Source organism: Equus quagga, chromosome 2 (assembly GCF_021613505.1).
Source record: "Equus quagga isolate Etosha38 chromosome 2, UCLA_HA_Equagga_1.0, whole genome shotgun sequence".
Lineage (NCBI taxonomy): Eukaryota > Metazoa > Chordata > Mammalia > Perissodactyla > Equidae > Equus > Equus quagga.
In genome coordinates this window covers 39,063,887-39,081,980 of record NC_060268.1, presented here as the reverse complement: position 1 = coordinate 39,081,980, position 18,094 = coordinate 39,063,887, and the positions used below count along the sequence as shown (strand labels likewise).

The 18,094-nt window shown below is 59.0% G+C and overlaps 1 protein-coding gene across 4 annotated transcripts; it reads right to left on the bottom strand.

Moving 5' to 3' along the window:
• Positions 1-31: 31 nt before the first annotated feature.
• On the bottom strand, positions 32-17,744 carry PLA2G4B (phospholipase A2 group IVB). 4 transcript variants are annotated; one of them, XM_046654241.1, is made up of 25 exons: positions 17,638-17,744; positions 13,802-13,955; positions 13,473-13,726; positions 13,058-13,114; positions 12,468-12,563; positions 12,183-12,259; positions 8,660-8,732; positions 8,221-8,357; positions 7,941-8,072; positions 7,529-7,569; positions 7,296-7,338; positions 7,001-7,055; positions 6,544-6,674; positions 6,197-6,280; positions 5,869-5,906; positions 4,869-5,004; positions 4,007-4,143; positions 3,525-3,747; positions 3,263-3,380; positions 2,804-2,941; positions 2,551-2,655; positions 2,203-2,382; positions 1,683-1,849; positions 881-1,067; positions 32-715 (listed from the first exon to the last, which is right to left on the bottom strand). In XM_046654241.1, exons 1-25 carry the CDS (start codon positions 17,699-17,701, stop codon positions 471-473), a joined length of 3,072 nt encoding a protein of 1,023 aa, XP_046510197.1. In that variant the 5' UTR covers positions 17,702-17,744; the 3' UTR covers positions 32-470. The 4 variants fall into 4 exon arrangements, with proteins under 4 accessions (XP_046510197.1, XP_046510193.1, XP_046510195.1 ...); XM_046654237.1 differs by lacking the exons at positions 12,183-12,259; positions 12,468-12,563; positions 13,058-13,114; ... (1 more) ...; positions 13,802-13,955; positions 17,638-17,744 and adding exons at positions 11,404-11,667; positions 11,795-12,130; XM_046654239.1 differs by lacking the exons at positions 12,183-12,259; positions 12,468-12,563; positions 13,058-13,114; ... (1 more) ...; positions 13,802-13,955; positions 17,638-17,744 and adding exons at positions 11,404-11,667; positions 11,795-12,130 and having other exon boundaries at positions 881-1,064.
• Between the last annotated feature and the right edge of the window lie 350 nt (positions 17,745-18,094).

Genomic DNA, 18,094 nt, shown 5'->3' with positions numbered 1-18,094 from the left:
ACAGATAATCTCAGATAACGCCTCACAGGTGTGTGAGCCTCTGTAAAACAGGACGTGCTCTATTTCACTGTACAGCTCCTCAAGGGAGCACGGAGGGGAAGACAAACACAGGGCCAGAGCTCTGCGTGCTTACACAGATGGGCTCAGCACTGCTCTGGCCTCCGGCCACTCACTCAAAGAGGAAGCCAGCTCCAGCCGCCTTTCTGGGACCAGGCCCCAACGGGCCGGCAACCAAGAGGGATGGGCCCTGCCCCTGTGTGAAGCCCTCAACCTACCCAGGGGTGCCTGGCAGGGCTGCTGCTGGCTTCAGTGCCACATCTGGGTGGCGCTGGGCACACACCCAATGGAGTCCCCAGAGGCTCTGGAACACTTGGTGATGACAGTCTCCCCCCCAACTCAACCAGAGCAGCCAGGCAGACGGGGAGTGAGCCTGAAAAAGAGTCCAGGGCGGCAGGGGCTGGACGGCAGCCTCAGGCCAGGGCACCGCCATCACTTGGGCCCGGCCGCTGCTGCTTGCGCTGCCTCCGCCGCTGCACAGCCTCCCGCAGGGCCGCCAGCAGACGCTCCTGGCTGTTGCAGACATTGTAATGCGTCAGGCGGAGCAGCTTGTCCATGTCCTCTGGGCTGTAGGTCACCTTCGAGTAGTGGTAGGGGGAGTTGGATGAAGACAGGTTCACCTCCCCAGCCTCCTTCTCCTCCGGGGTCCGCTGCACCCCTAAGGAGAGAGAGTACCAGCCGGGCATGGAGGGGAAAACTCATGGGGTGGAGGATGGTTTGGGGTCACCTGTGGAGAGGCATAGAGGACAGAGGAGGTGGGACGAAGGACAGGGGGCCAGGGGCACCACGACAGCGAGCTGGAGGGGCTGGGACCATGGCTCACCAGGGGCCGAGTGCTCCTGGAAGGAGTCGTTGACCAGAGGGAAGTGCAGCACGACAGGGGCCTCGGGGCAGCCAGGGTCCGAGAACACGTGGCACTCCCCCGGCTGGCGCTGCTCCTCAGGGCTGGGCGAGATGGGCGGGAACGGGATCCCCTGCTCCTGACAGAGCCGGCCCAGGAGCTGCAGCTGCTGCAGGGTGGGCCGAAGGGGCGTCAGAAGGGCAGATGCATGGGCTCCCCAGGTCCTCAACGCTAGGCTGACTGAACATGGAGGCCCGCTAAGACACATGGGACTTAGTGCCCAGATGCAAAATCAGACTCTAGTGGACCCGACAGAGTCAGGCCAGACCTGGAAAATGCCCCTCTGCTGCAGCTCCTCTGGGCTTGACTGAGCTGGCTGCTAACTGCCCCCAGGTTCTGCAACTGGGAGGCAAAAACCTTCCCTGGACCAACACAGAAACTCAAAGCATGGGGTCCCAGAGGTCCAGGAGCAAACAGGGGTGCAGGTGCAGCAAAGGGGACCCAAATATGGAATACATCTGAAAACATCACCAGCTCCCCCACCACTCCAACTTCCAGAGCAGAGTAAGAGTCCCTGGTGGTGAATTCACAGAATCCACGGTCTTCCTTTCACATGGTGTCACTGTCACAGCCCTTAAGGGAAACTGGACCAGGTCCTGGACTCCAAGGTAGATTTCCCCAGGGGCAGAGCCAGGATGTCAGGCCTAAGGTTCCCCACTGCCTCCCAAGCCTGCCCCAGCACCTCAGGTCCCACCGTGACATGTCCTGTCCGCCCCCAGCCCACCTGAAAGGCTCCATGGAGGTTGTAATCCAGTGACAGGATGAGGTCCACATCCCGGGTAGGCCGCAGGAGGGGTGGGCAGCTGGTGTTGACAAGGTAGCCGACATCCAGCAGGCAGAGGTGGGGCTCTGCGGGGGTCAGCTGGTTGGGAAGCCCGTCCAGTTTGGTGGCTGGGAAGGTTGAGAGGATGGGGTGGGGAAGCAGCAGCTGTCATTGGTGCTGGGGGCACCAGATCCCCCTGGCCTAACGCCAGCTCCTCGCTGCTGGTGGAAGGAGACACTGCTCTCTGGCCCCTGCCCTCTCCCGCCAAAGTAGCACCTCTACTTCCCAAGGCCTGAGACGAGCCCTGATGCCCAACACAAGGAGAGGAGAAGGGGCTCCTGCTCCAAGGGCCAGGGAATGGAGCTCTCAGGGCTTGGGGCTGAGGGGTTGGAGAGTACGGGAGTCTGGACCAGGGACCCAAGGCTCAGGCGGCTGTGGGAAGACTTTGGAGAGCTGGGACCAGGGGGAGAAGAGCGGACACCTTTCCAGAAGGAGAAGTAAGGATGCTGGAAATAGTCCTTGTGGAAATGGAGGCCACGCAGAAAATTGTGGGAGGCCTGGGCAAGTGGGCGCCGCGTCAGAAGGTCAGTGAAAAACTCAGCCATCCTGCTGGCCATGGTGGGAGGTTCTTCTATCTTCAGAAGAGGGACCTGCTCCTTGTCTGCACAGTCAGGGGGGGAAGTGGGGCATCTTTCAGGAAATAGCAGCCCCTGGACCTTTATCCCAGCCTCTGTGGACTCCCACAGGCCTGAGAGCCACTCCACCATCCCCCAGAGCCAGCCCCACCGGCTGCCCTTCCACATCCTTACAAAGCCGCTCAGGCACCTACCCAGGCTGGCTTGAGCCTGTGCCCAGCGGTCCCAGAACTGGCTGGGCTCTGAGCTCCAGTACAAGCTGTCCTGGAGGTTGGCTGCATACAGGTTGCTCCAGATGCCTAAGAGAGGGGACACAAGGGGAGGAGAGTGCCCCACCCCGTCACAACCTGGCCTTCCCCACCACCCATTCGGGACCAGGGAACTGAGCTGGGAAGGTCGACCATGTCCCCCAAGCCCCAACTTCACCAGCCTTCCAGACCCCCTCACCTTCCAGGAAGCAGATGCGGGACTCAGGGAGCCGCTTAGTCAGGCGCCCCATGAAGAACTCGGAGCCGAAGAGCTCAGAGGGGACGAAGGCGCCGTACTTGGGGAAGCCGACCTCGTAGGGGGAGAACTCGACCCACTCTGTGAGGAGGTCACACAACCTCACTGCAGGGCCCAGAACCTGAGAACCCTTGGGCACCAATGCACCCACCACGGGCTTCACATCAGGGCAGCCTGGTGACCAGGAGGCTCGGCCTCATTGCTGGCCCTTTGAGCATGGGAGCCAAGGCCAGTGCCCCCATCCCCAAGCCTGAGTGACTCTGGTAGAATGACAGTCTCTGGAGAGCATGGGACCTGACCCCAAAGAGGTGGGTGTAAAACCCACAACATACACACACAGCCCTGGCAACCCCTCACCCCGCCGACTGCGAGAGCACAGGTCTCAGCGCCAGGGCTACGCACCCGCAAATTCAAAGGTGGTTAGGTTCCGCTCCTTGGTGTTGAGGGCACAGTAGATGGGCAGAGGGTTCTGGCCACGACTCAGGGCCTCCCGCTGGTCTGAGAGTTTGTGGTCATGGGGCTGGAGCAGGGAGTGATTTGAACCTAAAGCTGTGGCGGCCTGGGGCCTTTCCCACCCCTGCTGCCCAGGGCTGCTCCCCACCCCCAGCCCTGCCCTGGCTTTGGCCGCCCCCGCCTGCACCCCAGGCTGCAGCCCTCCCCACACCTCATCATGCAGGAGCGCCTCGTTGATGAGGGCCCACAGGTTGGTGAAGCAGGTCGGGTAGCCCAGGCGGGCACGCTCGGCCAGCTCCTGCTGGTACCGTTGCAGCTGGCTGGGGGCCAGCACGCCCAGCTTGCTCTTGGTCACCTGGGCCTTCAGCAACTCAGTGGGCCCTGCCAGGTCCTTCTGAGACCACTCTGGGTCCTCATAGAGGTTGGCCAAAGCCCTGGGAAAAGCCAAAGGCAGGGCATCGTCACTCAAGGACCCCATTGCCTGCCTTGGGCTTTCCATTCTAGGACAAAAGCCTGGCAGGCACCTTCCCAGGGTCCCCTTGAGCGCACTTCTCTCAGGCACACGTGTTCTCCCAGCCCTCCCAAGGTGGTCAGAGAGGCCTGTGGGGTCTAAGAGCCTTCCCACCCGGACCCACCTGCCATGACCCAACTAGCCACCCCCAGGCTCCTGCACTCAACCTGCTGCCAGCTCACCAGGTAGAGCCCGAGGCCCCTGTGATGTAGGAGATGCAATCCAAGAGGCCCAGCTCCCTCAGGCCAGCCAGGTGCCCATACAGGGAAGTCATTGCCCGGGTCCCACCGCCAGTGGCCATAATGGCTACCACTGGGATCTGGAAGAGAAGATAGGTAGGCTCAGAGAGGCCTTAGGGAGGGGGAAGGCCAAGCCACAGGCAGGGGAGGTAGTAAGCCAAGCGGCACTCAGCTCACCCACAGCCAAGGTTGGTCAAGCTCTGATCAAGGCTCTTGGGCCGAGTTCTAGTCAGGCCTGCTGAGGAGGGTCTGGTCAGAAACAGCCTCGAGAGGGTCAGGCTTGTCTGGTTTTAAGAACTCCAGGAAAAATGGACAAGTTCCAGGCCTCATCTCCTCACCTCTAGCCCCTGAGGATTCTGGTGATCCCTTTCTAGAAGCCCCAGGGCCACCTCAACAGTCTCCCACATAGCCACCCCTCCCCTCTTGCAAGGAGATGCCACAGGCTGATCTGACCTCCAGGGACTGCCCAGGCCAGCAGGCAGCCCTCAGGCCGCAGGTCTCATTGATCAGTCAGACCAGGCCCGTCTCAAAACCCGGACCGGGCCAAAGATTGAGAAACAACCAGAAGGAAAGCTAGCCCAGCAGGGGAGTTGTGTCCGCGAGCTCCAGGTGCCCCATATAATGCTCTGCATTTGATGTCATCAAGCTCCTGATACCATCAAGTGAGGGGGAAGCAGAGCAGGGGCTGGCAGACGGGGCAGGATCAAGCCCCGCTTGGCACCAGCTCTGGTCTGGTTGGGGAAAAACCAGTTCCAGCACTCAGCACTGCCCGAAGACCCCACCCAATCCAGCCCAGCACCCAGACCTCGTCCTCCTTCAGGTCTCCATCCAGCTGCAGGGCCTGCTTCAGGGCCCTGGCCACCACCTGCTTCCTCCTGCTCAGGAAAGCCTGCTCCTCGGTGCAGAGCCCGCAGCCCAGCCGCACAGCCAGCTCCCTCGGTCTGGGTGGGGAGGAAGGGACCATGAGGCAGCAACTGGCCTCGTCAGATAAAGGGAAGCTGAGTCTGTCTGCCCTGAAAAGCCCACTGCCATCTCTCCTCTCCTCTCCACACCCCTCACCCCTGCTTCTGTGTCCTAGTGAAGCGTGACGTGTGTGGGTGCAATGGGGAGAAGGGGAGCCCAGACCCACTTGGGGAACGCAGTAAAGTGGATTCACAGGCATGCCAGGAAGCTGGTGACTGAAGAGGCCCTACCAGGGTCCCGGGTGTAGACAGGCCCCTGGTGGGACCCAATACCATAGATCTACTTCTGCCTCTCAGCTTCTCTCCCTCACCCACATGAACATGACTACAGAGGGGGCGGGAAACGGTGTCCCCACCTCTTCGTGGTGAGAAGCTTGTCTCCCAGGCATGCGGAGGGCCAGGGTGGACGACTCCTCTCATCTCACGAAGGTTAGCTAAGGTCCACCCACAACAGCTGCACCCGAAAGGGCGCCATTTCTCTCCTCTCTTGGTTTCCTTGCCTTCTCTGTGCCTCAAACCACTCTCCTCACCTTCCACCTGGTTTTCCAGCCAAACATTGATCCAGTGCCTCCCAAGCACCAGACACTGGGCAAGACACACACCCCTCTGAAGGGGAAAGCAGAAACGCAAGTGAAATGTTAAGGGCCTTTCTCTGCTACGGCTCCCCCAGCACTTTGTGCTCTGCCCTGGGAGCCAACCCCTGAGTGTCCGCAGAGAGGACGCATGGCGACCGTGCTGGGAGCCACCCTGTCTCTCGCCTTGCTCCTCCAGGGCGCAGGCCTGACTGCCGTCTCCGTAACTGGCTGCCTCCCCATGACCTTCCCAGTGCCCGCCCAACCTCACCCTTCTTCTTTTTTCAGCTCCACTCTCATCAGGGGCTCCTGAAAACCATGAATGTTACAGTCACAAAGGCTGGTTGCCTGTGCCTCTGGCCCCAGCCTGAGCCACACCCCACCATGTCCCCATGCTCCCTTGGGTCCCCAGCCATCTCCACAGGGGCCAGGCCTGAGCCTGAAGGTAGGGATGCTCAGAGGACCCTCTCCCCAGAGCCTGGCCCCAGCACTTGTCCAGGGTGTAGCCTAAGGACGGAAGCTGCTACAGGAGCAGGCCCTCAAGGCCTGGGGTCCAGCCCTGCCCACGCATCTGGCTTTCTTCCTCTGGTGACCAGTACCTGGGATGTAGGGAAGACGAGCCTCACCACTTGGCCAGAGGGCAGGGCCCTCAGGGGCACCTTCAGTTGCTCTTGGGGGGCATCCTGCAGGGAGGATGAAAGGAGACTAAGGATCTCTACCCTCCGCTCCATCAAGGGCCTCACCCATTGCCCCTGGGAGTGACAGAGAAGCAGTAGGAAGGGGGACAGGAGGCTGACATCGACCCCACCCTCTTCGCAGGGTACCTGACTCTGCCAGGGAGTGATGGGGGCTCAGGGTGAGCAGAGGCAGAGGCTAGGAGGAGGAGCTGAGGGAAGGAGGGAGAAAGGCTCTGCGGGCTGCCTCACGGGAGGGAGTGGCACCCTACCTGCAGATGGATGCTCAGCTCCTGCTCCCAGCAGTCCAGGCAATGGAAGCAGAAGGAGCCGGCACCCACAGAGGCCTCCTGCGGACCCTCACAGGACCCGGGAACCATAAGCTGCACTCTGCGCTCTGACCCTGGAAACAGGAACCAGAGCAGAGAGGCTGGGAATGGGATCTCCGCCCAGAAAGGTCCTTGTCTTGCCTAAGGGGGTTGGGGGACATTTTGCTCCCCCCACTGAGACGGAGGTCTGACCCAGGCTGAGGCTGGGAGATGGAGCCCCCCCAGCCCCTCTGAGGACTAAGGGGAAAAGCTCAGGCCCGGGGGGGCCCAGCATGGATTTGCCCCCAACACCCACTCCTGCCTGGGGCACCAGAGCCGAGGGCAGCTGGTGAGGGCTCCTTAGAAAGGGGGAAGACCAGGGCTGAGGGCAGGGGGCCATCCCCGTGGGTCGAGAACTCACCTTGCTGGTCCCCTGCCTCCTCCAGTCGAACATGCAAGCAGGAGAGTTCCCGGGCCTGAGTTGTCAAGAGAGCCCCTCAGACGCGAAGCCCCGGCCTATCAGAGACCCCACCTTCCCAGCATCCTGCCTCTTGTTTCTCAGACTTTATTACCTTGGCCCTGAGCCACCAAACATTCGCTTGAGAGTGTATCCTCTTGAGGAACTGAAGTCCCAGGGCCCCCCACTTTGGCTCTACCCACTGACCCCCATGGCGGGCCCAAGCTTCAGGCCTGGGGTGGAGGGGTTCTCAACTCACCACCAGGATGCCATTGCTGACGAGCTGCTCAGCACAGTCTGTCCTGAAAAGAGCCCCCAGTGACCTTAATGGGAGTCCAGGTTCCCCGGTTCTCACCCCTCAAGCAGGCCTGGGCGTTCCTCCTCCACCACTGGATGTCTCCCGGGGTGGGGTGTCGGCTCTGGGTGTGCTGGGCTCTGTCCTTCCCGGAAGGAAGCACCCCTACCCGGGAATCCCCACGGCCCCTGACTCACAAACTCTGTAGCCGAAATTCAACTTCCAGCTGCTCCTCACCCTGGAGAAAGAAGCAAGTTAGAAAGGGTGAGGAGTGTGAGTGAGCGTGTGTGTGCGCGTGTGGGTGCGTGTGCAGATTCCCACCCAGACGCCAGCTGGGGCTGCGAGAGCCATTGTCCATCCCCAGGCTGCTCTGTCCACCTTCTCTGGACCACTCCAAGAAAGCCGCCCTTAGCTCAGCGGCCAAGAAGGAGGGTCAGGGATGGGACTGCTCCTCAGTGGACAGTAGCTCCTGGCTGACAGAGGCCTCTGGGATGCCAGGGAAGCCTGGGCCACTCACTGGTCCAGAAGAAGAGGGCCATGTACCTAGCCACCCTCCAAAGCGTCCCCTTTCCCAGGCTGAGGCCCTCCGCTGCCCTGTGTCAGCCTTGCCTGAGCGCTCAGCGAGAAGCTCTCACGGCGGAACTCGCCAGCCCTCAAAGTCCCCACGTCAAACAGCACCGACAACACGGGGTCATCATTGGTCAGAAGGTCCTGGTCAAAGACGTTCAGTTGCACGACATTCTGGAAGGGAAACAGAGCAAGGGGGCTGCAGGATGGAGGGGTGGGATAGGACGGTGAGCAGGGCAGGGGCAGGGAATGAGGGGCTGGGAGGGGACAGTGGCAGTGGATGGACAGGGACAGTGAGCAGGGCCGCCTGCGCCTGGCCCACCTTGAGCTGGCTGTGGATTCGGAAGTGAAAGCTCTGATTCCAGATGGGGTTTCTGCTGTTCTTGACTATGCGTGTCTGCAGCCTGTGGCTGGAGGCCGTGGGCAGCCAGAGAGTCACATAGCAGTCAGAGGGGGTCACTGCAGAAAGGACGAATGAGCTTCCAGTGTGGCCAAGAGCCACTGCCAACCCAGCTGCCCAGTCCATGTCCTCCCATCACAGGCAGCCCCGGGGGACCCAGAGACCCACGGAATGGGGCTGCGTCAGGAGGCAGAAGGAGCAGAGGCTGAGGCCTGATGGCAACATTCCACCCAGGACCTCCTCTTGGTACCCTCTCCAGGACCCCCTGCACACCCAGCCTTACTCACATCTCTTCCCACTGCCCCTGCCCCACCCTGAATCCAGCTGCAGAACCGCTGCCCTCCCCGGGCCCAACACTCACCCAGGTCCTTAGAGGGCAGGCCGCGGGCCTGCAGGACACGGATGGTGAGAAGGCAGGTCCCGGGCACCTTTGCCTGAAGAGGGAGAGAGGGACAGGCTTGCTGCAGGCTGATGGGCCCCAAGGTGACAAGGACCGAAGGGGAAGCTGGGGCAACCCTCGAGGCCTAATCCTGCCCAGCCACAGCCCTGCCCTCCACCCCATCCAAATCCTGAATGGAAAGGAGGCTGCGGCATCTCCTGATGACGCTTGCCAACACTTACCACAACGCTCCGGGCCAGCTCCAGTCCCAGGGCTGCCTGCACACTAACTCATCTAATCACACAACTGCCCTGCGCGTGGGGACTGCTTATTATGGCCAACGCCACAAGGAAACTCAGACATAGAAAGGCTAAGTAGTCACCTGCCTGAGGTCCTGGGCCAGGACTGGACCAGGCTAGCTTGACTTGTGCTCTCAACACCCCACTTAGCTGCCTCCAGGTCCTGGTACAGCCTCCTTTGGTCTCTGCACCCCATCCCTCTGGCTCCCCCTTGCTAAGCAGCATTGAGGCTGGTCTTGGGCGGCAAGAGGCCCAGGATGGGGGGGATATAGGCTACAGAGGTAGGGGAGAGGCACGTCAAAGCCTAACCTAGCCCGGGGCCATGGTTGAGTTGTCCCCGTACTCTACACCCCTGGCCAGGAGAGGCCAAGAGAGAATTCTGGAAATCTGCTCTCTGTCAGGATAGGAACAGCAGTTACTAGCTCAGACCACCTTCAGGCTGTCAAGCCCTCCAGGTCCTACAAGACCAGGCTGAGGAAGGTCCTCTGGCAGCTCCATCCAAACCCACGACCCCGGGTCCTGGACGTAGACCCTGGCAGCTGTGCCAGAGCAGGGAAGCCTGTGCCAACTGGTCGTTCCTTCTGGCCTTGAGCCCTGCCTCAGGAGGGGCCCTAATGGATGGAGTCCAGGGGCAGAGCTGGGGAAGCTTATCTATCAGTGTCAGCCCTGGGGCGCCCACACCTCAAGCAACTGAGTCAGAGGGAGGACCAGAGCAGCCGCTTCCTTCTGGGGCCCCAGGATGGCAACTGGGAGCCTGAGTTCTCAGGGCCAAATCCACAGTGCCCCCATCTCTAGGGCACGAACAACTCAGGATGACCCCTCATCCCAAGACCCTGCCTCTTCCCTGGCTTCTGTTCTCCACCCTGGTTCAAGGCTAGCAAACCCCCCGCTACACCTGGAGAAGCCCACAGCTCTCTCACGAAAGTGTTAACCAGGCCTGGGGGAACCAGAGATCAGAGTTGGGGTCCAGTGCCCTACTGGGTCTTACCAGAGCCATGAGGCTAAGAGTCCTCGGGAGCCAGGAATGATGGGCAGTGGCCCAAGGACCGAGGACTGTGGGCTTTTTAACCCAGAGCCAGGGATGTCCCAGCTGGTCCCAAGCTCCTCCCTGGTCCCTCCCAACCGCCTGCCTCCGCTCCACCCAGGCCCCACGCCTACGCCCGGACCAGCCACTTGTCCAGGAAGTGAGCCACCTTAAACCTGTATGAAGTGCTGACACCCCCACGGTGGGGGCTCAACACGTCCAAAGACCCATTCTCTCCAACCATCGCCATCTGTGCCTGCCCTACCCAACCCTGCTCTCCCAGCCCCGACCTAGAGGTGGGGCCCCCAGGAGAGCTCATTGTCAGAGGCTGAGCAGAAAGGAGACTGGAAGGTGGGGCCTGAAGGGGCCACTGAGGTCTGGAAAGCAGGAGGTGGGCCCAGAGCAGCTGTAAACAGAAAAGCCATGTCCCCTGTCGCCGGGCCTTTCGCAACCTCCCAGCGCCAGCGTGACAGGAATGCCCGGTCTTGACTGAAGTGCTTGGCCAATCTGAGAGGAGTGCCCCGGGCCCCATCATAACCTGGCAGGGGCATGGTTTGCTCTATGAACCAGCCCTTCAAAGTCACACGCCAAGCTGGCTCCACCCTCGGAGCTGGGTGCTGGGTGGCGTGGGATGAGGCATGGGTTGGCATTCGGGGAAGGGAGCTCTTCCGTCTCCGGGTCTCCAGGGCTGGCTTGGTGTGAGGAGGGAGGGAGTCCGAACACGGAGACCCACTTCTTCCGTAGGGGAACAGCCTCAGGAGGAGCACGGGTTTCTGTGCTTATTGTGGGAGAAACGGGGTGACCCTTAGGGCACCAGACCCACCAGCTGCCCTGGAGCTGGAAGAGGAGAGGACACAGGCCAGAGCAAACCTAGGAATAGCTTTACAGGCCCTGAGTCAATGGGGTCTGCACCAGAGTTACAACATGGCTGGGGTCGGCCTGCTTGCCCCAAGAGGGGCTGTGATGGCTGTCAGGGACAGAAGGGTCTTGGCAGCAAAGCTCCTCAGGCTCAGGCCTGGACCCAGCCGTCAACCCCAACCAGGGTTACCCTGAAATGTTTAGGTGAACCTTCCAGCCCTCCCCAGACCCTGGGAGGCAAATGTGAGAGGGAGTCACAGCACACACGAACCACAGCTGCCTTTTATTGACAACTTCAGCCATGCCAGCCCCGTGACCTCCACACAGATGTCACCTCCAAGCCTCACAACACCCCAGGAGGTAGGAACCATCATTATCTCCATCTTACAGACAGGACACCAATGCTCTGAGGCAGCAGCTCTCCCAAGGTCACGGCCACAGTGCTGGTGAGCAGCGGTGCTGCACCTGCAGCCCTGCTCCTCCTCCATTACAGGCTGCAGCCTCACCTGTGTGGCAACTTCCTGGGAGCCCACACCCAGACCTGCCTGGCACCTCCTGGGCCTCCAGACTGCCTCCCGGAATCCTCCATAGCTGATCCCAAGCCGAGCTGGGCCGGCAGCCAGCACGCTCTCACTCCAGGTTGCCTCCAGAATGGACCCGGCCCAGGAAGGGTTCGACCTTTTCCCAGAGTTGTTGTTGGCACTGTTCACCAGGGCTCCATCAGTCAAGGCCTGAGGCCTTTGTGAGGGAGTCGAGCAGCTGGAAGTAACTGTACTTGAGGTCATACTCCATGTCGTACCAGAAATTCACTGTGGGAAGAAGGGAGACCTGAGCATAAGGGCCCCTCCTCTAACCTACAGCCTCCCCAGCCCATCCCCCAGATGCCCTGCTGCACCTGGACAGGGCTGCCCCTGGGAGACCTGGGCAGCTCCTTACCAGCAATGCAGCCATGGGACTGCTGGACATGGTGGAACCACAGGGCCGGCAGGTAGAGCATCTCACCAGCCCGCACCGTGCAGCGAAGGGCCTGGGCCTGACTGTAACTGGGGTACCGGGCCAGATCCGGAGCCAAGGGGTCCAGTGGGATCCAGGGCACCTGGGGACACAATGGATGCCAGGGAGCAGGCCCAAAGTCCCCAGGCCTTCCAGCTGTGTCCCTTCCAAAGGTAAAGACCACAGGCCCTACCCTGCTCAGCACTGGGAGGCCCCAGACTTAGGAATTCCTCAGAGCAAAGTGCCACCTCCCCAACTCTTTTGTGCCTGCTCCTCAGAGCCCAGGCTCCCACCCTTCCCTGTGCCCAGGTCCCAGGAACAAGACAGACACCTTCTCCATGGCCTCTTCATCCACCAACGTAAAGGAGCCCTCTTCAGTTAGCTGGTAGGTTGCTGGTGTGTACAGCTCTGAAGCCAGAGGGAGAAAGGTGTGGGAAACCTCAAATGGCCTGGGGCTTGCCAGCCACCCTCACCTGTTCCTTGGGTGCAGGAGCAAGAGGGTCAGGGGTCCTCGTGCAGTGGAGACACTGAGTCCACACCTCACGCCTAGGGCCCTCGCTGCCCTCCTCTACCTTGGGCCACCTGATCCCCAGCCCCTGCAGGCTGTGCCCCCTACCGTAGGGGATGAAGGGCCGGTCACTGGGCGGATGTAACAGAAAGTGTTTCTCTCCCGAGACCACACAGTAGAGGTTCTCATAGTGGTCCTTATGTACTGCCAACACAAAGGCCCATGGGGCAGGGTTATGACGGGCGGGGCACAGGAGGGGCCTTGCACCCCAAGACAGCTTACAGTGAAATAGAAGAGCATGCAAAGTTGGAGCAGCCTCAAGGGGGTGCCAAGGAATCTGGCGGGGATTTCAGACTTCTGCCCATCAGAGGCTTGATGCTCACCAGGCCCTGGGCTCATATTTACCAGAGGAGAATTAATGCAAACAGGATTCTCCAGAGTCTACCCTCTGACCCAGCTGGCCTAGGAGAGCTTTCTAGGGATCTAGAAGAAATAGTGCTCTCCATCCCCAATGCCATGAGTACTTCCCCCATCTGAGCAGTCAGGGCTGGCTCTCTGTTGTATCTGAGCCCCAGAATCCCAGAGGAAATCTTAAAGAGCAGTCAGTTCGACTTCTATCCAGGCCCAGTCTTCCACTCTTGGCCTCCCCTTCTCTCCTCCCTCACCCCCTCCCCGATCTTTGCATTCCCGACACCTACAAGATGTCACTGCAGCTGCCTCCCCCAGCCAGAAGTTCACAGCATCAGGCATCTTTCCTGCATGTCAGAGGGAAGAGGGTGAGTTAGGAGTGGGCGTCCCTGAAGGCCAGGATGGAAATAACCACCATGCAGTGGCGCCGGACCAGAACCTGAGCAGGGAGCAGAGGGGCTCCAGGGAGAGAACAGGGAGAAGGAGCAGAGGTGGGTGAGCTTGGGAGGGTCCTCCCTCCGTCCCCTGGGGTGGAAGGAAGGGCAGCAATCTTCAGTAGTTTGTCCATATGACGTGGGGACCGGGGAACTTGACCCTGTGGGGCCGAGAGTAGGGGCCAAGTCCTCAGCACAGGGAGAGAAGCAGCAAGGAGGGTGGACTCCTTCCTTCCCATCTCTTCCCTGTTCAGCCCCCGCCTCCACTCACCCAGCGCCTCGGAGGCCCAGGGCACATGGGGCTCCACATCAGGCAGCAGCTGTGGCAGCTCAGTGGGCAGATTGGAGCACTGCTTCTGCACATAGAGGACCCCTTGGTGTTGGGCTTGGCCCTCCAGCACGTCCAGCACACAACTTAGGGGCAGGCGGCGCTCAGCAGGCATCACAAAGCGGTCCCCTCGCACAGCATCCGCGTAACCATCTGGCGTCACGGCCACGCTCACTTCTGTGGAGCCCACTGTAGCTCTGGAGGAATGGACATTCAGCCCACGCCCAGATGCCCAAAGCACCACCCCCAATCCCACCCAGGGCAGCCCCCACCTGAGGTAGGGAAGGGACCACTTCTGGAGGGCCGGCCAGTGCTGCAGGGCATTGCGGATAATGCAGGGCTTGTTGGGGCAGACCCAGTCCCGGTAGAAGTGCAGTGGAGTGGGGGGCTCGTCCAGGTAGGGCACAGCAAGAGGCACACTGAGCTCTGAGAGAAAGAAGGGGGTGGGGTGCTGAAGCCAACAGCCTCCAGTCCCTGCCCCACTGCCTGCATAAGAGATGCCCTCCCTGGGGCCATACTCTGTCACTGAGCAAGGCCCACAGGTGACCAGGGGACAACCACGAACTGAAGAATGAGGAGGGAAACTTAAGGGAGAAGGCATGAAGCACCCACAAACACACCAGGATGGGCCATAAGAGTCCACAGGGCCAGGGGCTGCTGCTCAGTCCACAACCCAAACCCTCCATGGGGCCATGTCCAGCTCTGCACAGTGGACCCTTGGCTTTCCCACTCTAGAGTGGCCAACCTCCTAGCATCCACGAGGAAAGTCAGCCACTGAGGCAGAGTTGAGAGCTCCAGAGTGTGTACAGCCACGGGCTAGCGTGGGCGGGTTGAAAGCACCCTCCAAGAGTCCTATTTACTGAGCACCCAGAATGTGCTCAGTACTTGGCTTGGCCAATGTGGAGGTATTAAGGGGTGATCCAAGCATCACCTCAAGAAGCTTACAACCTAACTGGGGAGACAGACTACTACACAAAACTAGTGGAGGAAAAGCAAGGGCTGAACTGTGTTTTCAGTCTTACTCAACAGCATCACCGTCCTCAGACACATGCGCTGCCATGTGCACTTGGGCACGTTGTGGGCTGAGCCGTGTACCACCTGTGCAAATGTCTGTAGTGGCCTTGTGTCACTCTTAATAAAAATCTCTTTTGGGCTCTTCCTTCTCCCTCACTCTTGTCATCCTATTGATTGTGTCCTGTTGATTCTACTTTCTATGTCTCTCAAACCATCCTCTCCTTCTTTCTTCTGGTGGTATCCATGTTCAAACTACCTCCTCGGGGTCCTCAAATGTCACTTCGATGAGGCTCCCTTCCCTGGCCACCCTTCTTAAAATTGTGACCTGCCCCCAGCAATCCTTGAACCCCTAGCCTTTTTTTTCTATCATTTGTCATCATCTAACACACTAGATGTTTCACTTATCCAAACTGTTAATTGGTCTCTCTCTCTTGCTAGAATGTAAGTCCCCTGATGACAGGGATGCTTGTCTTGTTCACTGACGTATCCCTGACACCTAGAATACTACCTAGCACATAGTAGGTGCTCAGTAAATATTTGCTTAATGGTAGAATGAAAGTCTCCAACATCTTCTGGCTGGATAGATCTTGCAGTGAACAACTGGTTTTCTTGGCTTAATTCCACTCCCTCTCAAAGCATCCCTCACCCTGGCCCCAGTCATTTTCCTAAAGTGCAATCTCATCTTGTCACGCCCCTAGTAAAAAATCCTTTGATGTCTTACCACTACTCCTCACAAAATCCAGTCTGCCCTGGCGTGCACTCAAGGTGCTCTGTGATCAGGACCAACCTACTTTTCCAGTCTGGTTTCCTCCTGTCTGGTGCCTGCCCCTTACCACACACTCTCTACTCAAGGGGTGCCAAACTTTGTTCCTGCTGCTCACTCAGACTGGAATGTCTTTCTCCTGGCACAGGGCTTTGCTTTGTTACCTTCATCCTGGAAGTCTACAGAGCTTGAATGTCTTGGCCCCCAATGGGCAGTGACTGCATCCTACTCTGAACAGCTACCGCAGTTATTTTCACCTCTGAGGTCATGTTCTCTCATAACTGCATTTCCACACCCGTCATCCCTGCCTTCCAATCAGTCGGAAAGTGAATGTCTTTAGATCAAAAATTGGAACTGAGGGGCCGGCACGGGGGCACAGCGGTTAAGTGTGTGTGCTCCACTTCAGCGGCCCAGGGTTCAACAGTTCAGATCCCAGGCGTGGACCTATCCACCACTTACCAAGCCATGCTGTGGTAGGCGTCCCACATATAAAGTAGAGGAAGATAGGCACAGGTGTTAGCTCAGGGCCAATCTTCCTCAAAAAAAAAAAATTGGAACTGAGTGGGAAGCCTCTGGTGGGCCAAGGAAAGAGCTGGCATGTGTGCTTGTTTCACTGGCTAGAGAGGCAAGATGGAACCTGCCACGTAGATAAGGGAGTGAGGGGGAGGAATCTGGCAAGGGCCTTTCCAATCATGCCAGTTCACCAAAGCAGCCACCTTGGGAGGTGATCTGGGCTCAGGAAATCTCCTTATTGTTCTCACTGGGATTCTTAAAACATGTAGAAACTGCCTTTTTTTTTTTTCTTTTCTTACCTTTTGGATTTTCTGCAATTATTTGTTTTACTTTCTCACCATTTAATAGATTTCCTTTAGAGAATGGCCACTGTTCCCTCTGGGGGCTTCAAAGTGACAGAATTTGAAAAGGGATCCAAACAATTCCTTTGGCCCAAGAATTCTTCTGCTAGGAATTTAACCAAGGAAAATACTGGCGTACTCATGTGCACAGACTGCTCCAAGCATACTGGCCTTTCAATGTTCCCTGAACCCACCAGGCACTCTCACGCCTTAGAGCATTTGCCCAGCCCTGTCCTCTACCTGGAAGGCTCTTCTCTCAGATGTCTATGAGGCTCACGCTCTCCTTCTTCAAGTCTGTGCTCAAATGTCACCTTATCAAGGAGGCCTACCTACCCTGACCATCTAAACTCGCAACATGCCCCCACCCCGACATCCTGAGCCCCATTATTCTGCTTTACTTTTTTCCCCATAGCACTTGTCTTCTAACATAGCTCTTCTAGTACATAATTTACTCATTTCCTGTGCCGATGGCTGTCAGCCTCCTCACTTAGACTGTAAGCTCTACAAGGGCAGAGGTTTGTTTTGTTCAGTGATGTACCCTAAACACGACGAACAGAGCCTGGCACATTGAGGTACTTAATAAATATGTCTTAAATGAATACTCAAAGTATTTGCTGCAGCATTATTGAAAACAACAGTGTGATCAAGATTGAGCTAGAACGATATGGAATGATCTTCAAGGACATAGTGCAGAAGAGTGTGTTTGGCAGGCTACCGTTTCCATAAGAAGGGAGTTATGTAGTCATATGTCTGCGTGGATATAAACACGGTATTTCTGGAAGGAGGCTTACTTTAGGTTATACACCCGTTGTTTTTTAAACCACGTGCCTGTGTTGCTGTTCAGCAGTAAGAAATCCTTAAAAATAGAGATGAGGGAGGGAGGAAGGCAGAGAGGGAGAAAAACAAGAAACCAAGCAGCGGAAGAGCCAGGGGTCACTGCCTACAATCCCCCCAAAGCTCCGCACCCTTCCTAGCTTAGAGGAGTCTCTTCCAGAACAGACTTCCAGCAGGGTTTCAGAGAGGGAGAATCCGACCACCTGAAGAAGAACGCCACAGGAAAGGCTGGGAAGGGCAACAGACTGCCCGATTATGCAGTGCGAGGCTGACTATGGGAATAGGATAGCATCCAGGTTAAGTAAAGCTGGACCAGGTCTTGGAAATAATTTCAATAGTCACCCCAGGAAGCCATGAGGATGGGCGAACACGGGAAGAAGGGAGGTGAGGACTCACTCATGGGGCTGGGGGGCGGGGTGTGCGACAGAAGCGTGATCCGAGAGGGGCCATCACCAGTCACGTGCAGTTCTGAGCTCCTTGAGCACCAGAACTAGGGTGCACCCTGGTGTCAGCGGCCCAGCAAGGACCAGGGCGCACCCGACTCCGGGACCGGGTTCCCGGCATGCCCAAGGCCCCTCCCGTGTCCTGAGGTTGTTCGGCGGGCGAAGTAAGGACGCCAAAGCTTCTGAGCTAACTCACTCACCCCTTGCCGCGGCCGGGAATTCTCGTAACTCCCTCCGCACGGCGTCCAAAGCCGCCTCCGCCATGACGCCGGGGCTGCCGGCTCGAGGCCCCGCCCACCGCTCCTCGGGACCCGGCCCCGAGGCCCCGCCCCCCTCCTCGGGACACCGCCCCGAGGCCTCGCCCTTTCCTTCTCGAGCCCGGACCCGGAGGCCCCGCCCTCTTTTAGAGCCCTGGCCCCCGAGGCCCCGTCCCGCCTCGGACACGGCCCTGAGGCCCCGCCCTCCTCCCTTGAGACAGGGCCCGGAGGCCCCGCTACCCTTGAGGCCTGACGCCGCGGCTCCGGCTCACGCAACCGCCCTCCCCGGAAGCCCTCCTCGAGGCGTCGTCCTGCTCCCGCCGCTAGAATCCCGCTGCCTCGAACCACTGCCTCCCCACGGCCCTCCGGCGCACAGCGGATTCTGCTGTCCAAGCGGCGA

Bases quoted from the DNA above. Each gene is read 5' to 3' on its own strand.
- PLA2G4B (XM_046654241.1), bottom strand. From the start codon at position 17,701: ATGGCGGAGGCGGCTTTGGACGCCGTGCGGAGGGAGTTACGAGAATTC. The intron at 5,005-5,868 runs GTGAGGTTGGGC...CTCCCCACCCAG, and splicing joins GAGCTGAAAAAAGAAGAAGG to ACCGAGGGAGCTGGCTGTGC. The intron at 2,656-2,803 runs GTGAGGGGGTCT...CCCCTCTCTTAG, and splicing joins CCGCATCTGCTTCCTGGAAG to GCATCTGGAGCAACCTGTAT.